At 42.0% G+C, this 23154-nt stretch overlaps 1 protein-coding gene across 1 annotated transcript in view; it reads right to left on the minus strand.

Moving 5' to 3' along the window:
- LOC105497431 (HECT and RLD domain containing E3 ubiquitin protein ligase 2) overlaps nt 1-23154 on the minus strand; it is a 222446-nt gene that overhangs the window by 182999 nt on the left and 16293 nt on the right. The window contains exons 3-4 of the mRNA XM_071067311.1: nt 12874-12988; nt 5687-5821 (exon numbers count right to left, since the gene is read on the minus strand). Of these exons, the coding sequence (XP_070923412.1) occupies nt 5687-5821; nt 12874-12988 (250 nt within the window). The remainder of the gene's footprint in view (nt 1-5686; nt 5822-12873; nt 12989-23154) is intronic.

The raw sequence follows: 23154 nt of genomic DNA on the forward strand, positions 1-23154 counted from the left end.
CAATTGATACCCAAACAGACTGAAAAACTTCTCTGCCAGCAGATCTAGAAATGGTAAATTAGGGAGATCTTCAAACTGAAGGAAAATGATACCAGAAGGCAGCTGGGCTATAAAACAAAACCTTAAGGGCCCAAAATGGTAAACATGTAGGTTAACATACAATACTTTTATTTGGCCACTCAAGGTGGCTCTTTGGGAGGCCCAGGCGGGTGGATCATCTGAGGTCAGGAGTTCACCAGCCTGACCAACATGATGAAACCCTGTCTCTACTCAAAAATACAAAATTAGCCATGCGTGGTGGCAAATGCCTGTAATCCCAGCGACTCGGGAAGCTGAACCAGGAGAATAGCGTGGACCCAGGAGGCAGAGGTTGCAGTGAGCCAAGATTGCACCATTGCACTCCAGCCTGGCAGCCTGGGCAACAAAAGCAAAACTCCATCTCAAAAAAAAAAAGCCGGGTGTGGTGGCCACGCCTATAATTCCAGCACTTTGGGAGGCTGAGGCAGGTGGATCACCTAAGGTCAGGAGTTAGAGGCCAGCCTGGCCAACATGGTGAAACCCTGTCTCCACTAAAAATACAAAAACATTAGCTGGGCATAGTGGGGTGTGCCTGTAATCCCAGATACTAGGGAGACTGAGGCAGGAGAACTGCTTGAACCCAGGAGGCGGAGGTTGCAGTGAGCTGAGATCATGCCATTGCACTCTAGCCTGGGCAACAAGAGCAAAACTCTGTCTCAAAAAAAAAAAAAAGACTTTTTTTTTCTTTTCAATTTTGAGGGGAAAAAATGTAATTGCCTATTTATATTGTGGGGTTTACACCATGTTTCACTTGGATATATGACACAGCAACACAACCAACCAAGAACAGGTCAGAAGCAGGAAGCCGTAGTCAGAGAACTGCCCCAAGGCTCAGGCAGGGTAATGCCATTAGAGAGTAGACAGCGACAAGTGAAAGATGTAGCGGAAAACCCCAGAGATGACAGATTTAAACCCAAGTGGTCTAAAGACTCCAAGTAAAAACCAGAGGTTGTCAGGCTGAATAAAGAAGCAAGACCTAATTATATGATACTGAAAGAAATCCACTTCACACATACACAAAGGTTGAAAGTGAAAAAAGCTAAACCTGGCAAACACACCACACAAATACCAAATCAGAAGAAAGGACAGTAGTCAAACCAAGGTGACTTCACAACAAAGAACGTCACCAGAGATAAAGGGGGTCAAATTTACGAAAATGATGTAAAAATCCTAAAAGTGCGTGCATCGTATAACACAGTTCTCAAATACATGAAGCAAAAACTGCAGAGCTGAAAGAAAAGAATCTGTAATCGGCATGAGATTTCCATTCTCCTCAGAAGAAAGATGAACTAAGCAGTGAAACTGCTTTTCATGCCTCCCCAGCACAATGGAGATACCGCAGGGAAACAAAGGCCAGTCGCCGGGCCTGATCTCCCCAGAATGCTGAGACCGGCTTCTCTGTAAATAAATGACTGGTATTTGCTAGAAGAGTCCTTATCTATGAAATGTTTTTAGCAAGATGTGGTTAGTTTAGGATTGTGTTTGGTAAACATACCTAAAATCCATGGACTTATGGGACACGGTTCCCTGGAAAAAGTTCCCTAAAGTGTATAAACTATTTGACTACAAAACGGAAACACTACGCATCCTTAATGCTACTTGTGCAGCGAGAAGAGGACGCACCTCAGCGAGAGGAGGACGCACCTGAGAGGACGACGCACCTCAGCACCTCAGCGAGAGGAGGACGCACCTGAGAGGACGACGCACCTCAGCACCTCAGCACCTCAGCGAGAGGAGGACGCACTTCAGCAGCTCAGTGAGAAGACGACGCACCTCAGCGAGAGGACGCGCCTCAGTGAGAGGACGACGCACCTCAGCACCTCAGGGAGAGGACGACGCACCTCAGCGAGAGAACGACGTACCTCAGCGGGAAGAAGACGCACCTCAGCACCTCAGCGGGAGGACGACGCACCTCAGCGAGAGGCGGACGCACCTCAGCACCTCAGTACCTCAGTGAGAGGACGACGCACGTCAGCGGGAGGATGACGCACCTCAGCGAGAGGACTCAGCACCTCAGTACCTCAGTGAGAGGAGGACGCACCTCAGCGAGAGGACACGCCTCAGTGAGAGGACGACGCACCTCAGCGAGAGGAGGACGCACCTCAGCGGGAGGACGACGCACCTCAGCGAGAGGAGGACGCACCTCAGCGAGAGGAGGACGCACCTCAGCGGGAGGACGACGCACCTCAGCGGGAGGACGACGCACCTCAGCGGGAGGACGACGCACCTCAGCGGGAGGACGACGCACCTCAGCGGGAGGATGACGCACCTCAGCGGGAGGACGACGCACCTCAGCGGGAGGACGACATAGCGAGAGGACTACGCACCTCAGCACCTCAGTGAGAGGGCGCACCTCAGCGGGAGGACGACGCACCTCAGCGGGAGGATTACGCACCTCAGCACCTCAGTGAGAGGGCGCACCTCAGCGGGAGGACGACGCACCTCAGCGGGAGGATTACGCACCTCAGTACCTCAGTGAGAGGGCGCACCTCAGTGAGAGAAGGACGCCCCTCAGTGGGAGGAGGACGCACCTCAGTGGGAGAACGACGCACCTCAGCACCTCAGTGAGAGGAGGACGCACCTCAGTGAGAGGTCTCATCTCTCAGGCGGAGTTCAAACAGGACGAACCTGGGGGAGTTGCACAGACTGTCCCATATCTCTTCCTGCTTTGCCTGAGCACACAAGTGAGGATATTACTTGTATCTTTAAAGTTCCTAAGTAATCTGGTACTGATAAAATCTCTGAGATTCACATCAAACTAATGTGGTAATCCAACCTTGCCTGTTAGTTCAACTCCTCTCCTAACAGTGAATAGAACAAGTAGGCAGAAAATTATTTCAAGTCAAGGATACCTGAACACTGACAACTTGATCTCACTAAGCGTTACAGAGCAACAAAATACACTTTTTTTTTTTTTTTTGAGATGTAGTCTCACTTTGTCACCCAGACTAAAGTGCAGGGGTGCAATCGAGATTACAAGTGCCCACCACCACACCCAGCTAATTTTTGTTATGTTTGGTAGAGACAGTTTCACCATGTTGGCCAGGCTGGTCTTGAACTCCTGACCTCAAGTAATCCACCCACCTCAGCCTCCCAAAGTGCTGGGATTACAGGCATGAGCCACAGCACCCAGCCATTCTTATTACGTGTGCATGAAACATTCCACAGAATACACCATATTCTGGGGCTTAAGACAAGCCTCAACAATGAAATCACAGAATATGTTCTCTGACTACAACCAATTTAGAAATTGTTAACAGGAGATATTTGAAAATCCCCAAATATTTCAAAATGAAATAACACATTTCCAAATAATAAGTGGGTAAAAGAAGAAATTAAAAGGGAAATTAGAAAATATTTTCAACTGAATGAAGATGAAAATGAATAAACATTTCCAAATTTGTGAAATGTGGCTAAACAATGCTTAGAGGGAAATTTATATTATAGTTTTGAACACTTGTTAGAAAAGACAGAAAATCGAAAGTCAATGATCTAGGCTAAGCCTTTACCTTAAGAAACTAGAAGAGACAGAAGAGTAAATGGAACCCAAAGCCAGCAGAAACAAGAAAATAATAAAGAGTAAAGCAGAAATCAATGAAAAAGAAAACAAACAAAATCACTAAAACCAACAACTGGCTCTTTGAAAAAACTCAAACTGATAACTTCTACTAAGACTGAACAAAATGGAAAGAGAGAAAATACAAGGCACATTTCAGCAAATTTCTGGATAACAGACAGTATGTGCTGGTACTTACTACATGCAAGATAATAGCATATGCACTTTGACTGGCCTACTGTACTGATCCCATAATAACCTACAAAGTGGGTACTATTATTAACTGCAGATACGAATTTTTTTCTTTTTTTTTTTTTTTGAGACGGAGTCTCGCTTTGTCTCCCAGGCTGGAGTGCAGTGGCGCGATCTCGGCTCACTGCAAGCTCCGCCTCCCGGGTTCATGGCATTCTCCCGCCTCAGCCTCCGAGTAGCTGGGACCACAGGCGCCCGCCACCACGCCCGGCTAGTTTTTTGTATTTTTAGTAGAGACGGGGTTTCACCATGTTAGCCAGGATGGTCTCGATCTCCTGACCTCATGATCCACCCGCCTCGGCCTCCCAAAGTGCTGGGATTACAGGCTTGAGCCACCGCGCCCGGACACGAATTTTTTTCTTAAGAGACAGGGTCTGACTCTGTCACCCAGGTAGAGGCACAATCATAGATCACTGCAGCTTCAAACTGCTGGCCTCAAGTAATTCTCTCACCTCAGCGTCCCAAAGTGCTGGGATTACAGGTGCAAGCCTGGTGTCACAAATTATTTTTATATATGTACATCTACACATGTACGTCCATGCAAGGAAAAGAAAGTCTGAATATCCACACCGAAGGGATAATAGTAGCTAACTCTTAGAGGAAAACTGAAATTTGGGTGGACAGTCAGGTGAAATTTCTGCTTTATAATCTATATATTTTTATTAAAAAACATTTATTCCATGTATATTTTTAATTGGAACAAAAATGCATCAGACATTTCAAAAATTGAATTACACAAAAAAAGTATGCATAGAACAAATATATGGGTTTTACTGGTTTGGATAAAGGCAAAAGATTATAAACTCCATCCACAATAAAGAACTCCTATAACCCAAAACAAAAAACTTAATTAAAAAATGGGCAAAAGGGCCAGGCGCAGTGGCTCATGCCTGTAATACCAGCACTTTGGGAGGCCGAGGTGGGTGGATCACTTGAGGTCAGGAGTTCAAGACCAGCCTGGCCAACATAGTGAAACCTCGTCTCTACTAGAAATACAAAAAATTAGCCAGGCACAGTGGCAGGCACCTGTAATCCCAGCTACTCGGGAGGCTGAGGCAGGAGAATCACTTGAACCCAGGAGGCAGAGCTTGCAATGAGCCGAGATTGCACCACTGCACTCCAGCCTGGGCAACAAGAGCCAAACTCTGTCTCCAAAGAAAAAAAAATGGGCAAAGGATTTGAATAGACACTTCTCCAGTGAATGTATAGTAATGGTCAATAAGCATGTAAAAAGATGCTCAGAATGACTAATCAACAGGGAAATGGGAAATGCAAATCAAAACAATGAGATGCTGTACCTACTCACAAAAATTAGGATGGCTATCATCAGAAAAGAAAAAGTGTTGGTGAGGATATGGAGAAATTGGAACCTTGGTATACTGCTGCAAGAATGTAAAACAATGTAGCCACTGTGGAAAACAGTTTACTGGTTCCTCAAAAAGTTACATGTAGTGCCAGGTACAATGGCTTACACCTGAAATCTCAGCAACTCAGGAGTCTGAGGCAGGAAGATCCCTTGAAGCCAGGAGTATAAGACCAGCCTGGACAACACAGTGAGATTCTGTCTTTAATTAGTCAACTGTGATGGCTGGGTAACCATGTGAATATACTTAATGCCAATGAACTGTACACCTAAAAATGGTTAAAACGGTAAGCTTTATGGTATGTATATTTTACAATATTTAAATTTAATTACATTTTTAAAAATTGTTACCAAAAAAATACTAAGAATCCATCCAAGTTATATAGAAAAGGAATATCAGATCAAGCTTTCCAAAGTGCCAAAACTCACAAGATTACCTGGTTGCTTGCCCCATACCCAGCTTTCCAGGATTGACTTGGCCCTATATACAGGTGCAGGAGTTTCTTCTTCATCCTTTTTCTCTTTGTCATTCATATCTTCTTTCTTTGTTCCACTCGATTCGACACTATCATCTGCAGAATTAAAAATATTTTAATCTGTAACTGCTTTTCAGAATGCCATACCATTAGTCTCTGCAAATGTCCCTCCCCGAAAAGTTACAACACACATCATTAATTGAATGTTTGCCCACTTAAAAATAAAATACATCAGTCACACCTGTAACAGATCCAGTACACTTTTCATAAAGAAACCAATATATCACCCGGGCACAGGGGCTCATGCCTGTAATCCCAGCATTCTGGGAAGCCAAGATGGGTAGATCACAAGGTCAGAAGATCAAGACCATCCTGGCTAACACAGTGAAACCCTGTCTCTACTAAAACACAAAAAATTAGCCAGGCATGATGGCGGGCGCCTGTAATCCCAGCTACCAGGGAGGCTGAGGCAGGACAATGGTGTGAACCCTGGAGGCAGAGCTTGCAGTGACCCGAGATGGCGCCACTGTACTCCAGTCTGGGCAACAGAGCAAGACTCTGTAGCAAAAAAAAAAAGAAAAAGAAACCGATATAACAAATTATTCAAAGCATGTCTTCCAAAATGATATTCCATCAACTTCCTAGTACACTTCACAACTGAGAAACTTAGTCTTTGATATTTACCTACTTCAATTTCACACCAATTGCCTTTTTCCAGTGAGTCCCAATGCTTGTGTATACATGGGAAAAGGGAGGGTGTAGAACAGGAGTATGATTCAAAAATCTTTCAACTCTTTACAAGGCCCTACTCCACTGCCAACTGAGAAGCACTGCTATGCAGGGGCGCTGTCACTGAGAGCAGAATTCAAGAGCACTGGGACACAAAGGAAAAGCTGAGAACAATGACTTTAGGCCACTGACGATGTGAAGTTTCAGTCAAAAACAACTGTCATAAAACTCCTTACATAGTAAGCGAAGAGCAGAGAGAACTAACCTTAACCTTGAAGTGTAAACACGTTCCATTACACAAGGCTATTACTAAACATCCAAACAACATAATTAGAAAAATGTATCGAAATCGGTGAAAGACATGATATCCCATGCAAATTACAAATAACGAGTGCCTAAAAATCTCTAAGGAAACAGATCCTCTGTTTACAACACTTCTGACACCAAATGGATGGACTTTTGCACAAGGCAATTCTCAGTTCTCTGCAACACCCATCTACGTGTCCCACAGTGCAATTCAATTCTGAAACTAACTACCTAGAATTAGCAGACCCCACAGGTTAATAACAGGAAAGAAAAGGTATAATGCTGAAAAAAATATCCAAAGAACTAAGGGCTGAAAACTTCCTAAGTTCAGCAAATGGCATAAACCTAGGCAGACTGAAGAATCTAGGCAGACTGAAGAAGCCCAAACAAGATAAATCCAAAAGAAGCCATGACTAGGCACATCATAATCAACTGCTAAACACTAAGGACAAAACCTTCTGAAAAGTGCCACAGAAAGCAGGTATAGAAGAGTGTGTTGTGGGGCCCGAAATTAAGGCTAAATATTACGTGCTGCCTTGACGTCAGTAAAATCAAGAAGGCCTCAAATAGCCTAACCACAAGGTCTCCCTCCAGCTCTGCTCCCACGGATAAGGTCCCAAAGCCAAACAACCCTCCTTATCATGGAGACCCGACCCCAGCCTGCTCATCCCTGCCGGCCCAGAGTTATTCAAACAAGCCAATCACATCTTCCCATGGAAGCAAAGTCATCTCACCCTCTTCTTACTACAAAATGTGCCTCCCACAGCCCCTGGTGGTTCACTCTGTTCCCAAGTGCAGCCCCCGTGTGGCATGCGGTGTCCCCCACCTCCAGGGCTGTGAGCATGCATGACTAATAAACTGCTATTTCATCTGTCCAGTGTCGGTGTCCTATGTTCAGCCATCCCATATCCCTAGGGCAGGAATCTTCTAGGGTTATAAACAGAACTTTAATCAACCTCTCCTTGGTTATTTTACTGGTTCCATGATACAGCTGCTTCTGTGCAAAAGATCTGAACAGAAACTTCACAGAGGATACAAGAGTGGCAAAGAACATGATATTCAGCATCATTAGCCATTACGGAAATGCAAATTTAAACCACAATGAGATCCCACTAGACTTGTTAGAATGGCTCAACTAAAAATCACTGATAACACCAAGAGCTAACAAAGACACAAAGCAACAGAAACATGACAGATTGCCAGTGGGAATGCAAACTAAAACAGCCACTTTGGAAAACACTTCAGCACATGATCCAGCTTTCACACTACTAGGTCTTTATCCTAGGGAAATGGAAACTATATTCACACAAAATCTGTACAGAAATGCTCACAGCAGGATTACAATTGCAAAAGAAACATGGAAACAACCACAAGGTCGTACAACAGCGGAATGGATAAACACAATGTGGTACATCCAAATGATGAAATACTATTCAGCAACAAAAAGAACTATTAATACACAGAACAACAGACAAACCTCAAACATATCACTGGGAGTAAATGAAGATGGTTTCAAAACGTTAAAGTATGATTCCACTTACATGACATTCTCAAAAAGAATACCCTATCCTGATGGAGAATAGATCAGTGGTTGCTAGGGTACGAGGCCAGGGAACATGTGATAAAAAGGAGTAGCACAAGGGAGCTTTTGGGGTGATGAAACTTCTCCATCCTGATGATGGCAGGGGTTACATGAATCTACAGAACTCATAATTTACTTAACTAGGGATCATAATAAATTTCATATGTTTTTTAATTAAAAAAATGTTGGCTGCGTGTGGTGGCTCACACCTGTAATCCCAGCTACTTGGGAGGCTGAGGCAGGAGAATAGCTTGAACCTGGAAGGCAGTTCATGCCACTCAAAAACAAACAACAAAAAAAAAAATGAAAATAACCTAATATGTACTATACAAAGCATCTGGCCTACCAACAACACATTACCCTTTTAAATCTTTACAAAAAACCTTGAAGGAGGCAGGTTTTGTTGTCTCCAGTTTACCAAGGTAGAGACCTGGGATCACAGAATACAGAGCAGAACCCAGCCAGGAACACAGCTCAGGTAAGAACACAGGTGCTGGCACTAAATGCCAGACTCTGCACTACATGTATGTGTGCACGTGTGTATGTGTGCGTGTGTGTGTGTGGTCACTAACCACAGCCCAGGGGCCAAACCCAGTCCACAGCCTCTTTCTGTATGGTCTGAAAGGAAAGAAAGTATTTTACTTTTGTTGTTCTTTTGAGACAGAGTCTTGGCTCACCACAACCTCCACCTCCCAGGTTCAGGCAATTCTCCCGGGTTCAAATGATTCTCGTACCTCAGCCTCTGAGTAGCTGGGATTACAGGCGTGCACCATCATGCCCAGCTAATTTTTTGTTTTTAGTAGAGATGGGGTTTCACCATGTTGGCCAGGCTGGTCTCGAACTCCTGACCTCAGGTGATCCACCCACCTTGGCCTCTCAAAGTGCTGGGATTACTGGTGTAAGCCACCACGCCCGGCCACCGTATTTTATATTTTTTAATGACTGAAAAATAATCAAAAGGAAAACAGTAGTTTGTGACTTGCAAACATTCTGTGAACGTCATCTTTCGGTGTCCATAAATCAAGTTTACAGAATGAACCTCCCCTGCCCACTGACGTAGTGTTGTCTGTGGCTACTTTCGCACTACAGCTGCAAGGGCCCCTGGCAGAGACCATATGGTTCACTGAGAGCTTAAAATATTTACTATCTGGCCCTTTAGAGAAAGTATGCCACCCCTACCCTCCATCTGGCTATAAATTTTACAAATAAAAAAAATGCAACATTCATAATTTTAAACTCAGTACACTGGAACACTGCTCATCTCCCTTCTGCAAGACGAAAAACTTCGACAGTCACCAGGAAGCAGACAAGAACCCTAAGTACACCTCAAGTGTTATTCTCAGGAGCATAAATTACAACACTTTACAACAGCAAAAGCAGGATGAAGTCACTGGTGGCCATGAAAACAACCAAGAATAATTAGCACCATCAGCTCAAAGACCACACCACATCAGCTTCAATATTTGTCTACTTTTCCTTTCACTACTGTAGGGTTCAAAGTATACATAGAGAAAATTGAACACATACTGCCCAAACACATTGCTTATAGAATGCTGGAGAGAGGCCGGGCGCGGTGGCTCAAGCCTGTAATCCCAGCACTTTGGGAGGCCGAGACGGGTGGATCACGAGGTCAGGAGATCGAGACCATCCTGGCTAACACAGTGAAACCCCGTCTCTACTAAAAAATACAAAAAAACTAGCCGGGCGAGGTGGCGGGCGCCTGTAGTCCCAGCTACTCGGGAGGCTGAGGCAGGAGAATGGCCTGAACCCGGGAGGCGGAGCTTGCAGTGAGCTGAGATCCGGCCACTGCACTCCAGCAAGGGGGACAGAGTGAGACTCCGTCTCAAAAAAAAAAAAAAAAAAAAAGAATGCTGGAGAGAAGGGAAGCGAGACCTCCCATTGGCCAGGTGTGGTGGCTCACGCCTGTAATCCCAGCACTTTGAGAGGCCAATGTGGGAGGATCACTTGAACCTAGGAGATTGAGACCAGCCTGACCAACACGGCAAAACCCCATCTCTATTAAAAATACAAAATCAGGCTGGGCGCGATAGCTCACATCTGTAATCCTAGCACTTTGGGAGGCCAAGGTGAGAGGATCACTTGAGGTCACAAGTTCGAGACCAGCCTGGCCAAGATGGTGAAATCCGTCTTTACTAAAAATACAACAATTAGCTGGGCGTGGTGGAGGGCACCTGTAATCCCAGCTACCCAGGAGGCTGAGGCAGAGAACTCAGGAGGCGGTGGTTGCAGTGAGCCGAGATCATGCCACTGCCCTCCAGCCTGAGCAACAGAACAAGACTCCCTCACGACAGGAAAAAACAAACAAAAAAAATCATCAAATGTAATAAATAAAACATATACTTAGGATTTTTCCATGTACTTAGCTTTTCTTGAAAAAAAAAATTTTTCGGCCAGGCGCGGTGGCTCAAGCCTGTAATCCCAGCACTTTGGGAGGCCGAGATGGGTGGATCACGAGGTCAGGAGATCGAGACCATCCTGGATAACACGGTGAGACCCCGTCTCTACTAAGAAATACAAAAAAAAAAACTAGCCGGGCGAGGTGGCGGGCGCCTGTAGTCCCAGCTACTCGGGAGGCTGAGGCCGGAGAATGGCGTGAACCCGGGAGGCGGAGCTTGCAGTGAGCTGAGATCCGGCCACTGCACTCCAGCCTGGGCTACAGAGCGAGACTCCGTCTCAAAAAAAAAAAAAAAAAAAAATTTTTTTCAAAAAATGTATTCAGTGTATCTAATACTGAAATGGAGAAAAGACTTAATGTTAAAGAAAAAACAAAACAAAACAAAAAGCACTATAGACACTGACATGGAAAAGATATTTAATGTTAAAAAAAAACTTTATATTAACTGAGTAATACCTCCCGATGAGAAGTGCTATATTAAATATAAACCTATTATGTTGTTAAAAAAAAAAAAAAAGATGAAAATCAAAAGCACTATGCAGAGTGAAAGAAGCCAGACACAGAAGAACCTGACTACATGATTCAATTTATGGAGTTCTAGAACTGGCACAATCTGTCAATGCTAGAGAAACATCAGACCAGTTATTGACTCTGGGAAGAAGGGGCAGGACACGAGAGAACTTTCTGAGCAAGAGTCATGATAAAGATGTGGGTTACACAGGTTACATTTGTCAAAACTTGTGAAATGGTGAACTCAGATGCGTTTCATTATATATAAATTTTACCTGAAAGTCAAAAACATAAAGTTTAACTAAAATCAATTACATACATGAGTGTCTAAGGAGCTAGGTGAGACAAACAGTGGATGGACAGACGGCAGGATGTGGAGCCAAACCGCAGCCACTCACTGTACACGTCTGTCAGTTATTGTGCGTGTGTGTGTGAATATTTTCAAACACACATAAAAAAAAAAAAAAAAAAAACGGGTAACTGCTTGACACTGAAACTGAAAAGGGAGACTAATACTTTTTCCCATGGTTTGTTTTGGTTTTTTTTTAGATGCAGTCTCACTCTGTCACCCAGGCTGGAGTGCAGTAACACAATCTCAGCTCACTGCAACCTCCACCTCCTGGGTTCAAGCAATTCTCCTGCCTTGGCCTCCCAAGAAGCTGGGATTACAGGCGCCCGCCACCATGCCTGGCTAATTTTTGTATTTTTTAGTATAGACGGGGTTTCACCATGTTGGCCAGGCTGGTCTCAAACTCCCAACCTCAAATGATCTGCCTGCCTCAGCCTCCCAAAGTGCTGGAATTACAGGCATGATCCACCGCACCCGGTCCCCATGTATTTTCAAGTGGACACTATACCAATTCATTCTACAAAAGAAGAAGAAATACTTTCTTCAGTCTAATGCTCTCCCAACTGAGCTATTTCAACTGAGAAGAAATACCTTCTAAAGTGGTAGCTTTATCCATGTTGATGACTCTCAAGTAGGAGGACCAACAAACTTCAACAATGGGTCTCAACCAAGGATCTTTCCCGCTTCAACAACGGGTCTCAACCAAGGATATTTCCCGCTTCAACAATGGGTCTCAACCAAGGATCTTTCCTGCTTCAACAACGGGTCTCAACCAAGGATCTTTTCCGCTTCGACAACAGGTCTCAACCAAGGATCTTTTCCAATTCAACAAGTTTAGGGTGTATACAAGCACCCATTTTTTTAAACCTCAATGGGGATTCTGAAACACAGCCACAGTTATGAACAACCTAATGACAGTCTTACTGAGCTTTCAAAACTACAATACTAAATAAGATCGTTCAGTGGCATTTCATTGCAGGGCAAAGGCTTCCAAAAAGTGTTTAATATACTCCCAAAGAACACCACAAATGCAGCAAGACGGTTTTGCAATAAAAATGCCTTCAATTCACATAAAACAATAAAATCCAGGCAGCTTGTATTAACTACCATTTTAGACAACAATCTCCAAAGTAAAAAGCAAAACTTCAAAGAGTTAAGCTCAAAGCTCCTATTCCTATAGCGCATTACAAAATTTCTATAAAATGCATTTTATAATGGTCTTTACAAAATAAAAAACACTAGTTAAAGGCCCTTACCTTTTCTAGGAGTAAGCTCTCCGTTCTGGGTTGATTCTGTTCCAGTGTATACAATTTCTCCATCTTTAACCATTTCGTTCCACAGACCACAGAGCCCATCTCTTGTGAATGCAAGCTGGCAATGATAAACGAGATAAGCTTACAGAGTGCTCACACTCACAATGCAATTTTTAAAGAATGATATGGGAAAAAAATCTCAATCTCTCTTATGTATTCAATCACTCAGTAATAAAATCAATGATTTACTAAATTAGTGACTTAATCATTTTACATTTCATGAAAGTCATCCAAAAAATAAAAGTGAAAAGGTGCATAATAGTGTCAATACTAGGCTACCTCTAGTGTAACATACAAGAAAAAAGACACGTGGTCCGGCGAAGTCGCTCATGCCTGTAATCCCAGCACTTACGGGAGGCCAAGAGGGGCAGATCACCTGAGATGAGGAATTTGAGACCAGCCTGGCCAACACGGTGAAACCCCATCTCTACTAAAAATACAAAAGAATTAGCCAGGTATGGTGGCATGCGCCTGTAATCCCAGCTACTCAGGAGGCTGAGGCAGGAGAATCGCTTGAACCCAGGAGGTGGAGGTTGCAGTAAGCTGAGATCATGCCACTGCACTTAGCCTCAGTGACAAGAACAAGACTCGGTCTCAAAAAAAAAAGAAAAGAAAAGAAAGACACACACAAACAAACACACATGCATGTGCTCTAAAAAGATAAACCAAAAGCAAGTATCAATGACTACCTGTAAGGAAATGGGGAGGGGATATGGGCAAAGGCAGCAGGACCAGAAAAAGCAACAACATTTTAAGTATACTTTGTGTCTTTACTTCTGAAATATACGACTTTCATCCTCAAAAATTAAAATTAAATTATAAAAAAGCAAAACCTACAACTGGCAACAAGCAAATTAACCCACGCATATACAAAGAAAAGTATGTCAAGGGACTTTTGAACTATACATAATTAATAGAATATACTATAATGAAAAATAAAATCTTATATTTATTGGTATTGATAATATTGTCACAATTTTAGAACTACTTCATGTTGCACAATAAAGCAATGTAAATACAATAAAACATGTTTATGATAAAGTATTAAATGTTATTAGAAATTAAGACTTTAGGCCAGTCATGGTGGCTAACACCTATAATCCCAGCATTTGGGAGACCAAGGTAGGTAAATCATTTGAGGTCAGGAGTTCATGACCAGCCTGGCCAACATGGTGAAACCCCACCTCTACTAAAAATAGAAAAAATTAGCCAGGTGTGCTGGTATATGCCTGTAATCCCAGTCCCTCGGGAGGCTGAAGCAGAATAGCACGAACCCAGGAAGCAGAGGTTTCAGTGAGCCGAGATTGTGCCAATGCACTCCAGCCTGGGCAAATAGAGCGAGACTCTATCTCAAAACAATAATAATAATAATAATTAAGGTTTTCAGTATAAAAGAGGAAAACTATCAAAGAAATTTTGAAACACAACTTAAATTGGAAATCTATGAACTTTATTTTTGCATATGTTTGCTTACTCTGTTTTTTGGAAGGACCAGAATCAATGGCAACCTGACCTCAGGCACCCAGATTTTGGTCTCTGAGTACCATTTCCCAATAAAAGAAGCTAGGACTCTTGGGGAAAATGAGATTCAAGGGCCGGGGCAGACAAAGATGAGTCTGGAATATCTTGTTTCCTCAAAGAAAAAGCTACTCATGGCCAGGTGCGGTAGCTCACGCCTATAATCGTAGCACTATGGGAGGCTGAGGCGGGCAGATCACTTGAGGTCAGGAGTTCAAGACCAGCCAACATGGTGAAACCTCGTCTCTTCTAAAACTACAAAAATTAGTTGGGCATGGTGGCAGATGCCCATAATCCCAGCTACTCGGGAGGCTGAGGCAGGAGAATAGCTTGAACCCAGGAGGCGGAGGTTGCAGTGGGCCAAGACTGTGCCACTGCACTCCAGCCTGGGTGACAGAGCAAGACTTTATCTCAAAAAAAAAAAAAAAGCAGCTGTTCAAAGACTGATAGGGACTCCTGGCCAAATTTATAATAATTATAATAACTGTGAACATCAAAATCAAAAACACCTTTGCTTGTCAACATTTGTGAGTCAGAAAAGGCCCAGAACAGGAAAAGGGGGCATTTCAGACACTGGGGGAAGGCATCCATCCTGAAAACTGTATGCAACAGAAGCCCCCTTGTCTGGCAAAAAAAAAAAAAAAAAAAGCCATTTTTAATTAAAAGAGATGTTTGCCCATCTTTTTTTTTTTTTTAACTTCTGTGGATACACACTAGTTGTATGTATATATGGGTATATATATATGTATATATGAGCGATTTTCACACAGGCATACTATGTGTAATAATCACATCAGAGTAAATGGAGTATGCATTTATCCATTGTGTTACAAACAATCCAATTATACTTTGTTATTTTTAAATGGACAATAAATTGACTGTAGTCATCCTGTAATGCTGTCAAGTACTAGATTTTATACATTCTATCTAACTCTTTTTTTTTTTTTGAGACGGATCTTGCTTTGGCGCTAGGCTGGAGTGCAGTGCTGCGATCTTGGCTCAGTGCAACCTTCACCTTTCAGGTTCAAGCGATTCTCCTGCCTCAGCCTCCCGAGTAGCAGGGACTACAGGCTCATGCCACCATACCCAGCTAATTTTTGTAGTTTTGGTAGAGATGGGGTTTCACCATGTCGGTCAGGATGGTCTGGGTCTCTTGACCTCATCATGATCCACCTGCCTCGGCCTCCCAAAGTGCTGGGATTACAGGCGTGAGCCACTGCACCCAGCCCTATCTAATTCCATTTTTTATACCCATTAACTGTCTGTACTTCACCCCCACTTTATCCTTCCCTGTCTCTGATAACCATCATTCTACTCTATCTCCATGAGTTCAATTGCTTTCATTTGCTTAGCTCCTACAAATTAGTGAGAACATGCAAAGTTTGTTTTTCTGGATCTGGCTCATGACATTCTGTCCCTGACTTAACATAATGACCTCCAGTTGTATCCATGTTGTTGCAAACGACAGTATCCCATTCTTTTTTACGGTTGAACAGTACTCCATTGAGTATATATACTACATTTTCTTCACCTGTTCATCTGCTGGGGGACACTAAGGTCGCTTCCAAATCTTGGCTATTGAAAATAGTGCTGCAGGCCGGGCGCGGTGGCTCACGCCTGTAATCCCTGCACTTTGGGAGGCCAAGGCGGGCGGATCACGAGGTCAGTAGATCGAGACCATCCTGGCTAACACGGTGAAAACCCGTCTCTACTAAAATACCAAAAATTAGCCGGGCGCGGTGGCGGGCGCCTGTAGTCCCAGCTACTCCGGAGGCTGAGGCAGGAGAATGGCGCGAACCCGGGAGGCGGAGCTTGCAGTGAGCTGAGATGGTGCCACTGCACTCCAGCCTGGGCGACAGAGTGAAGACTCCGCCTCAAAAAAAAAAAAAAAAAAAAAAAAAGAAAATAGTGCTGCAACAAACATGAGAATGTACATATTTCTTCAACATACTGATATTCTTTCCTCTGGGTATATACCTACCAGTGGGATTGCTGAATCATATGACAGTCCTATTTTTAATTTTTTGAGGAACCTCCAAGCTAATCTCCATAATGGCTGTGCTAATTTATATTCCCACCAACAGCGTACAAGGGTTCCCTTTTCTCTATATCTTTGCCAGCATTTGTTCTTGTTTGTCTTTTGGATAGAAGCCATTTTAATTAGGGTGAGATAATATCTCATTGTAGTTTTGATTTGCATTTCTCTGATGATCACTCGTGTTGAGCACCTGCTCATATTGCCTGTTTGTCATTTGTATATCTTCAGAAATGTCTATTCAAATCTTTTGCCCATTTGTATTGGATTATTAGATTTTTTTTTCCTACAGAGTTGCTTGAGCTGCTTATATATTCTGGTTATTAATCCCTTGTCCGATGGGTAATTTGCAAGTATTTTCTCCCATTCTGTGGGTTGTCTTTTCATTTTGTTGACTGTTTCCTTTGCTGTGCAGAAGCTTTTTAACTTGATGTGACCCCATGTGTCCATTTTAGCTTTGGGTGCCTGTGTTTATGAAGTATTACTCAAGAAATCATTACCCAGTGCAATGTCCTGGAGAGTTTCCCCAATGTTTTCTTTTAGCATTTTCATAGTCTGAAGTCTTAGGCATAAGTCTTTACTCTATTTTGGCGTGATTTTTGTATGTGGTGACAGAGAGCAGTCTAATTTAATTTTTCTGCATATGGGTGTCTCATTTTCCCAGCACCATTCATCAGTAAGACTATCCTTTCCCTCATGCATCCTCCGGAGGCCTCGAAGATGAGTTCACTGTAGATGTATGATTTCTGGGTTCTCTATTCTGTTCCACTGGTCGACGTGTCTGTTTTTATACCAGTACCATGCTCTGTTGGTTATACCTTTGTAGTAAACTTTGCACTTGATCTAAGCCAAAAAAGACCAGGAAGTGATTGTAGTATAATTTCAAGTCAGGTAATGCAATTTCTCCAGTTTTGTTTTTTGCTCAAGATGGCTTCGGCTATTCTCTTTTATGATTCCATATAAATTTCAGGATTTTTTTTTCTATTTCTGTGAAGAATGTTATTGGTATTTTGATACGGATTACATTGAACCTGTAGATTGCTCTGGGTAGTACAGACATTTTAACAATATTGATTCTTCCAATCCATGAACATGGAGTACCTTTTCCTTTTTTGTGTGTCTTCTTCAATTTCCTGCATCAATGCTTTACAGTTTTCATGGTAGAGATCTTTTCACTCTTGGGTTAGGTTTATTCCTACGTATTTTACTTTATTTGTAGCTATTATAAATGGAATCATTTTTCTTGATTTATTTCTCATACTGTTCACTGTTGACATATAGAAATGCTACTGACTTGGCCGGGTGCAGTGGCTCATACCTGTAATCCCAGCACTTTGGGAGGCCGAGGCTGGCGGATCACCTGAGGTCAGGAGTTCAAGACCAGTCTGGCCAACGTGGTGAAACCATGTCTGTACTAAAAATACAAAAACTAGCCAGGTGTGGTGGCAGGCGCCTGTAATCCCAGCTACTCAGGTGGTTAAGGCAGGAGGATCGCTTGAACCTAGGAGGCAGAGGTTGCAGTGAGCCAAGAGTGTGCCACTGCTTCCCAGCCTGCACCACAGAGTGAGACTCCACCTCAAAAAAAAAAAAAGAAAGAAAGAAAGAAATGTTACTGATTTTAGTATGTTAATTTAGTACCCTGCAATTTTACTGAATTTATTAGTTCTAATCATTTTTTGGTGGAGTTTTTAGGTTTTACCAAATATAACAATCATCTGCAAACAAGAATAATTTGGCTTCTTCATTTCCAATTTGGATGCCCTTTATTTTTATTTTTTTATTTTTTTCTGAGATGGAGTCTTGCTCTGTAGCCCAGGCTGGAATATAGTGGCACAATCTCAGCTCACAGCAATCTCCGCCTCCGGGGTTCAAGCAATTTCCCTGCCTCAACCTCCCAAGTAGCTGGAACAACAGGTACCCGCTACCACACTCAGCTAATTTTTATATTTTTAGTAGCGATAGGGTATCACCATGTTGACCAGGCTGGTCTCAAATTCCTGACCTCAAGTGATCCACTCACCTCAGCCTCCCAAAGTGCTGGGATTACAGATGTGAGCCACTGCACCCGGCCTTTACTTCTCTCTCTTATCTAACTCCTCTAACAAGGGCTTCCAGTATTATATTGAATAACAGTGGTGACAGTGGGCATCCTTGTCTTGTTCCAGATCTTAGAGGAAAGGCTTTCAGTTTTTCATCTTTCATCAGTATACTAGCTGTGCATCAGTCATATATGGCTTTTATTGCGTTGAGGTGTGTTCCTTCTATAACCAGTTTAGGGTTTTTATTATGAAAGGATGTCAAATTTTATCAAACGCCTTTTTAGCATGAATTTAAATGATCATACGGTTTTTAATCCTTCATTCTATTGATATGATGTATCAAACTGATTGATTTGGATATGGTGAACCATCCTGGCATCCCGGGGATAAACCCCACTTTGGTCATGAAGAATGATCTTTTTCATGTGTTGCTGAATTCGGTTTCCTGGTATTTTGTGGAGTATTTTTTGCATCAATGTTCATCTGGGATACTGGCCTGTTTTCTTTTTTGATTATGTCTTTGTCTGGTTTTGGTATCAGGTATCAGGCCTTTTAGAATAAGTTTGGAAGTATTCCCTTCTCTTCTATTTTTCAGAATAGTTTCACTAGGATTGGTAATAGTTCTTTAAATGTTTGGTAAAATTCAGCAATGAAGCCATTGGGTCCCGGGCTTTTCTTTGCTGGAAGACTTTTTATTATTACAGTTTCAATCTCATTACCTGTTATTGGTACGTTCAGGTTCTGGATTTCCTCATGGTTCAACCTTGGAAGTCTGTATGTGCCTGTGAAATTATCCATTGCTTTTTCCTTTTGCTTTTTTTTTTTTTTTTTTTCCTCCCTGAGACACAGTCTCACTCTGTCACCCAGGCTGGAGTGCAGTAACATGATCTCAGCTCACTGCAACCTTCACCTCCCAGGCTCAAGTGATTCTCGTGCCTCAGCCTCCCAAGTGGCTGGAATTACAAGCACACAACACCACGCCTGGTTAATTTTTGTATTTTTAGTAGAGATGGAGTTTCACCATGTTGGCCAGACTGGTCTCAAAATCACGATCTCAAGTGATCCACCTGCCTCAGCCTCCCAAAGTGCTGGGATTACAGTCATGAGCCACCGCGTCCAGCCTGCAAACTTATCTATTTCTTCCAGATTTTCCAATTTATTGACATATAGTTGTTCATAGTCTCTAATGACCCTTTGAATTTCTGCAATATCAGTTGTAATGCCTACTTTTTCACCTCTGATTTTATTTGGGTCTTCTTTTTCTCTTAGCCTGCCTGAAGGCTTGCCAATTTCATTTATCTTTTAGAAAAACCAACTTTTCTTTTCATTGATCTTTTGTATTCTTTTCTTCATTTCAACTTCATTTTATTTCTGCTCTGATATTTATGATTTGTGTCCGTCTAATTATGGGTTTGGTTAGCTCCTTCTTTTCTAGTTCTTTAAGATGTATCATTAGGTTATTTATTTGAAGTTTTTCTACTTTTTTGATTTAGGCACTTAGAGCTATAAATTTTCCTCTTAGTACTTCTTTCACTATATCCCACAGGTTTCGTATGCTGCGTTGCCATCGCCATTTGTTTCAAGAAATTGTTTAATTTCATTCTTAATTTTTTCATTGACCTGTTGGTCATTCAGGGGCACATTGTTTAATTCCCATGTGTTGGTGGAGTTTCCACAATTCCTTGTTATCGATTTTTAGTTATAATCCATTGTGATCAGAGAAGATACTTGACATAATTTTTTTAATTTTTTTAACTTTTTTATGGCAAAAGACAGGAATCTAGCTTCATTCTTCTGCATATGACTGTCAAGTTTTCCCAGCACCATTTATTGAAGAGACTGTCTTTTCCCCAGTGTATGTTCTTGATACCTTTGTCCAACATGAGTTCACTGTAGATGTGCAGATTTGTTTCTGGATTCTCTATTCTGTTTCGCTGGTCTATGTGTCTGTTTTTATGCTAGTACCATGCTGTTTTGGTTACTATAGCTCTATAGTATAATTTGAAGTCAGGTAATCTGATTCCTCCAGTTTGTTTCTTTTCAATTAGGAGAGCTTCAGTTATTCTGAGTCTTTTGTGGTCCAACATGAATTTTCGGATTTTTTGTTGTTGTTGTTTCTGTGAAGAATGTCATTGGCATTTCGCTAGGGATTGCATTGAATCAGTAGATTGCTTTGGGTAGTATGGACATTTTAACAATACTGATTCTTCCAATCCATAAACATGAAACATTTTTCCATTTTTTGTGTCCTCTTTAATTTCTTTCATCAGCGTTTTAGAGTTTTCATTACAGAGATCTTTGTAATGATCTTCTTTGGTTACTTCCTAGGTATTTAATTTTACGTGTGACTACTGTAAATGGGATTACTTTTCTAATTTCTTTTTCATATTGTTTACTATTGGCACACGGAAATGCTACTGATTTTTTTATGTTGATTTTGTATACTGGAACTGTACTGAATTTATCAGCTCTAATCATTTTCTTGTGGAGTCTTTAGGTTTTTCCAAATATAAAATCATATCATCTGCAAACAACGATAATTTGACTTCTTCCTTTCCAATGTGGATGCCTTTTATTTCTTTCTCTTGTCTCATTGCTCTAGCAAGAACTTCCAGTACTATGTTGCATAACGGTGGCCACACTGAGCATTCTTGTCATGTTCCAGATTTGGAGGAAAGGCTTTCAGTTTTTCACCATTCAGTATGATACTAGCTGTGGGTCTATCATATACGACTTTTATTATGTTGAGGTATGTTTCTTCCATAACCAGTTTTAACAGATTTTTATCATGAAAGGATGCTGAATTTTATCAAATGCTTTTTCAGCATCAATTGAAATACACATGGTTTTTATCCTTCTGTTGATACGAGGTATCACATCAATTGATTTGCATATGTTGAACCATCCTTGTATCCCAGGGATAAATCCCACTTGGTCACAATGAATGATCTTTCTAATGTATTGCTGAATTTGCTTTGCTAATATTTTGTTGAGGATATTTGCATCAATATTCATCAGAGACACTGGCTTGTGGTTTTCTTTCTTTGATGTGTCTTTGTCTGCTTTTAGTATCAAGTTTTGAATTTTTAATGACTTATTTAGTGGCCTAACATATGGTCTGTCTTTGTGGATGATCCATGTGCTAAAGAGAACAATGTACATTGTGCAGCCATCAGAATGAAATGTTCTAGAAATATCTATTAAATCCATTTGGTCTATAGGGCAGATTAAGTTTGATGTTTCTTCGTTAATTTTGTCTGGATGATCTGTCCAATGCTGAAAGCGGAGTGTTAAAGCCTCCATCTATTAACGTATTAAGGCCTCTCTCTCTCTTTAGCTCTAATATTTATGTATCCGGGGGCTCTAGTGTTGAGTGCATATATACATATATTTACAATAGTTATAGCCTCTTGCTGAAATGGCCCCTTTATCATTACATAATGACTTTTTTGGTCTCCTTTTATAGTTTCTGTCTTGAAATCTATTTGGTCTGATATAACTACTATGCTGTTTTTTGATTTCCATTTGCCTCTCCCTTTTTCCATCCCCCTGCGCCATCCTGAGGAGATGGTCTCCAATTTGAAGAAGCAAGCAGCCAGTGAACTGCCTGTGGGGAGGGGCGGCCTCCAAGAGCCCAGGGCTTCAGTTCCACAACCATGATGGACCCACTTCTACCAGTGAGGACCTGGGCTCCAGATGACAGCATGCCCTAGCTGACACCTTGACTACAGCCTTGTGACACCCGAAGTAGAGGATGGAACTAAGCTATGGCCAGACTCCTGACCCAGACAAACTGTGAGAGTATAAATGCATGCTGTTACAAGCTGCCAAATTTGTGGTTGGTAACTTTTCTGTAATGACAGAAACCAAGCCAGCATTCTTCAGTTTTTGTCGAAGGAAAAGCTTTCTCTCAGCACTCTTATTTTTTCTCTTCACATCACTAACAGGATAACTGCCATAAACATACTTGGAACCAAAACATATGACTTTTGGTAAAAATATCAGCTGGTGGGGGAGAGATAAACTTCTTCCTAAAAAGTGAGCCCTGACCAGGTATAGTGACTCACATCTCTAATCCCAGCACCTTGGAAAACTGAGGCAAGAGAATCACTTGCGCCCAGGCATTCAAAACCAATCTAGGCAACACAGCAAGACCCTGTCTCTACAAAAAAATTTAAAAATTAGCAGAAGGCTGGGCATGGTGGCTCACACCTGTAATTCCAGCACTTGGGAGGCCAAGGCGGGTGAACTGTTTGAGCTCAGGAGTACAAGACCAGTCTGGGCAACATGGCGCAATGCCATCTCTACCAAAAATACAAAAAATTAGCCAGGGGTGGTGGTGTGCCTGTACTCCCAGCTACTTGGAGGCTGAGGTGGGAGAACTGCTTGAGACCAGGAGGTAGAGGCTGCAGTGAATTGACATCACTCCACTATACTCCAGCCTGGGCAACAGAGCAAGACCCTGTCCAAAAAAAAAATTAAATTAAAATTTAAAAATTTTTAATATTTTTTAAAATTTATATTATTTTAATATAAAAAATAAAATTAAAAAGTGAGGCAAGAACATTCAGAGCCCCTGAAATTTAACGAGTAAATGGAAAGGTTTGACTCTTCTACTCATTCAGTCAGAGG

Source organism: Macaca nemestrina, chromosome 7 (genome assembly GCF_043159975.1).
Source record: "Macaca nemestrina isolate mMacNem1 chromosome 7, mMacNem.hap1, whole genome shotgun sequence".
NCBI classification, from domain to species: domain Eukaryota; kingdom Metazoa; phylum Chordata; class Mammalia; order Primates; family Cercopithecidae; genus Macaca; species Macaca nemestrina.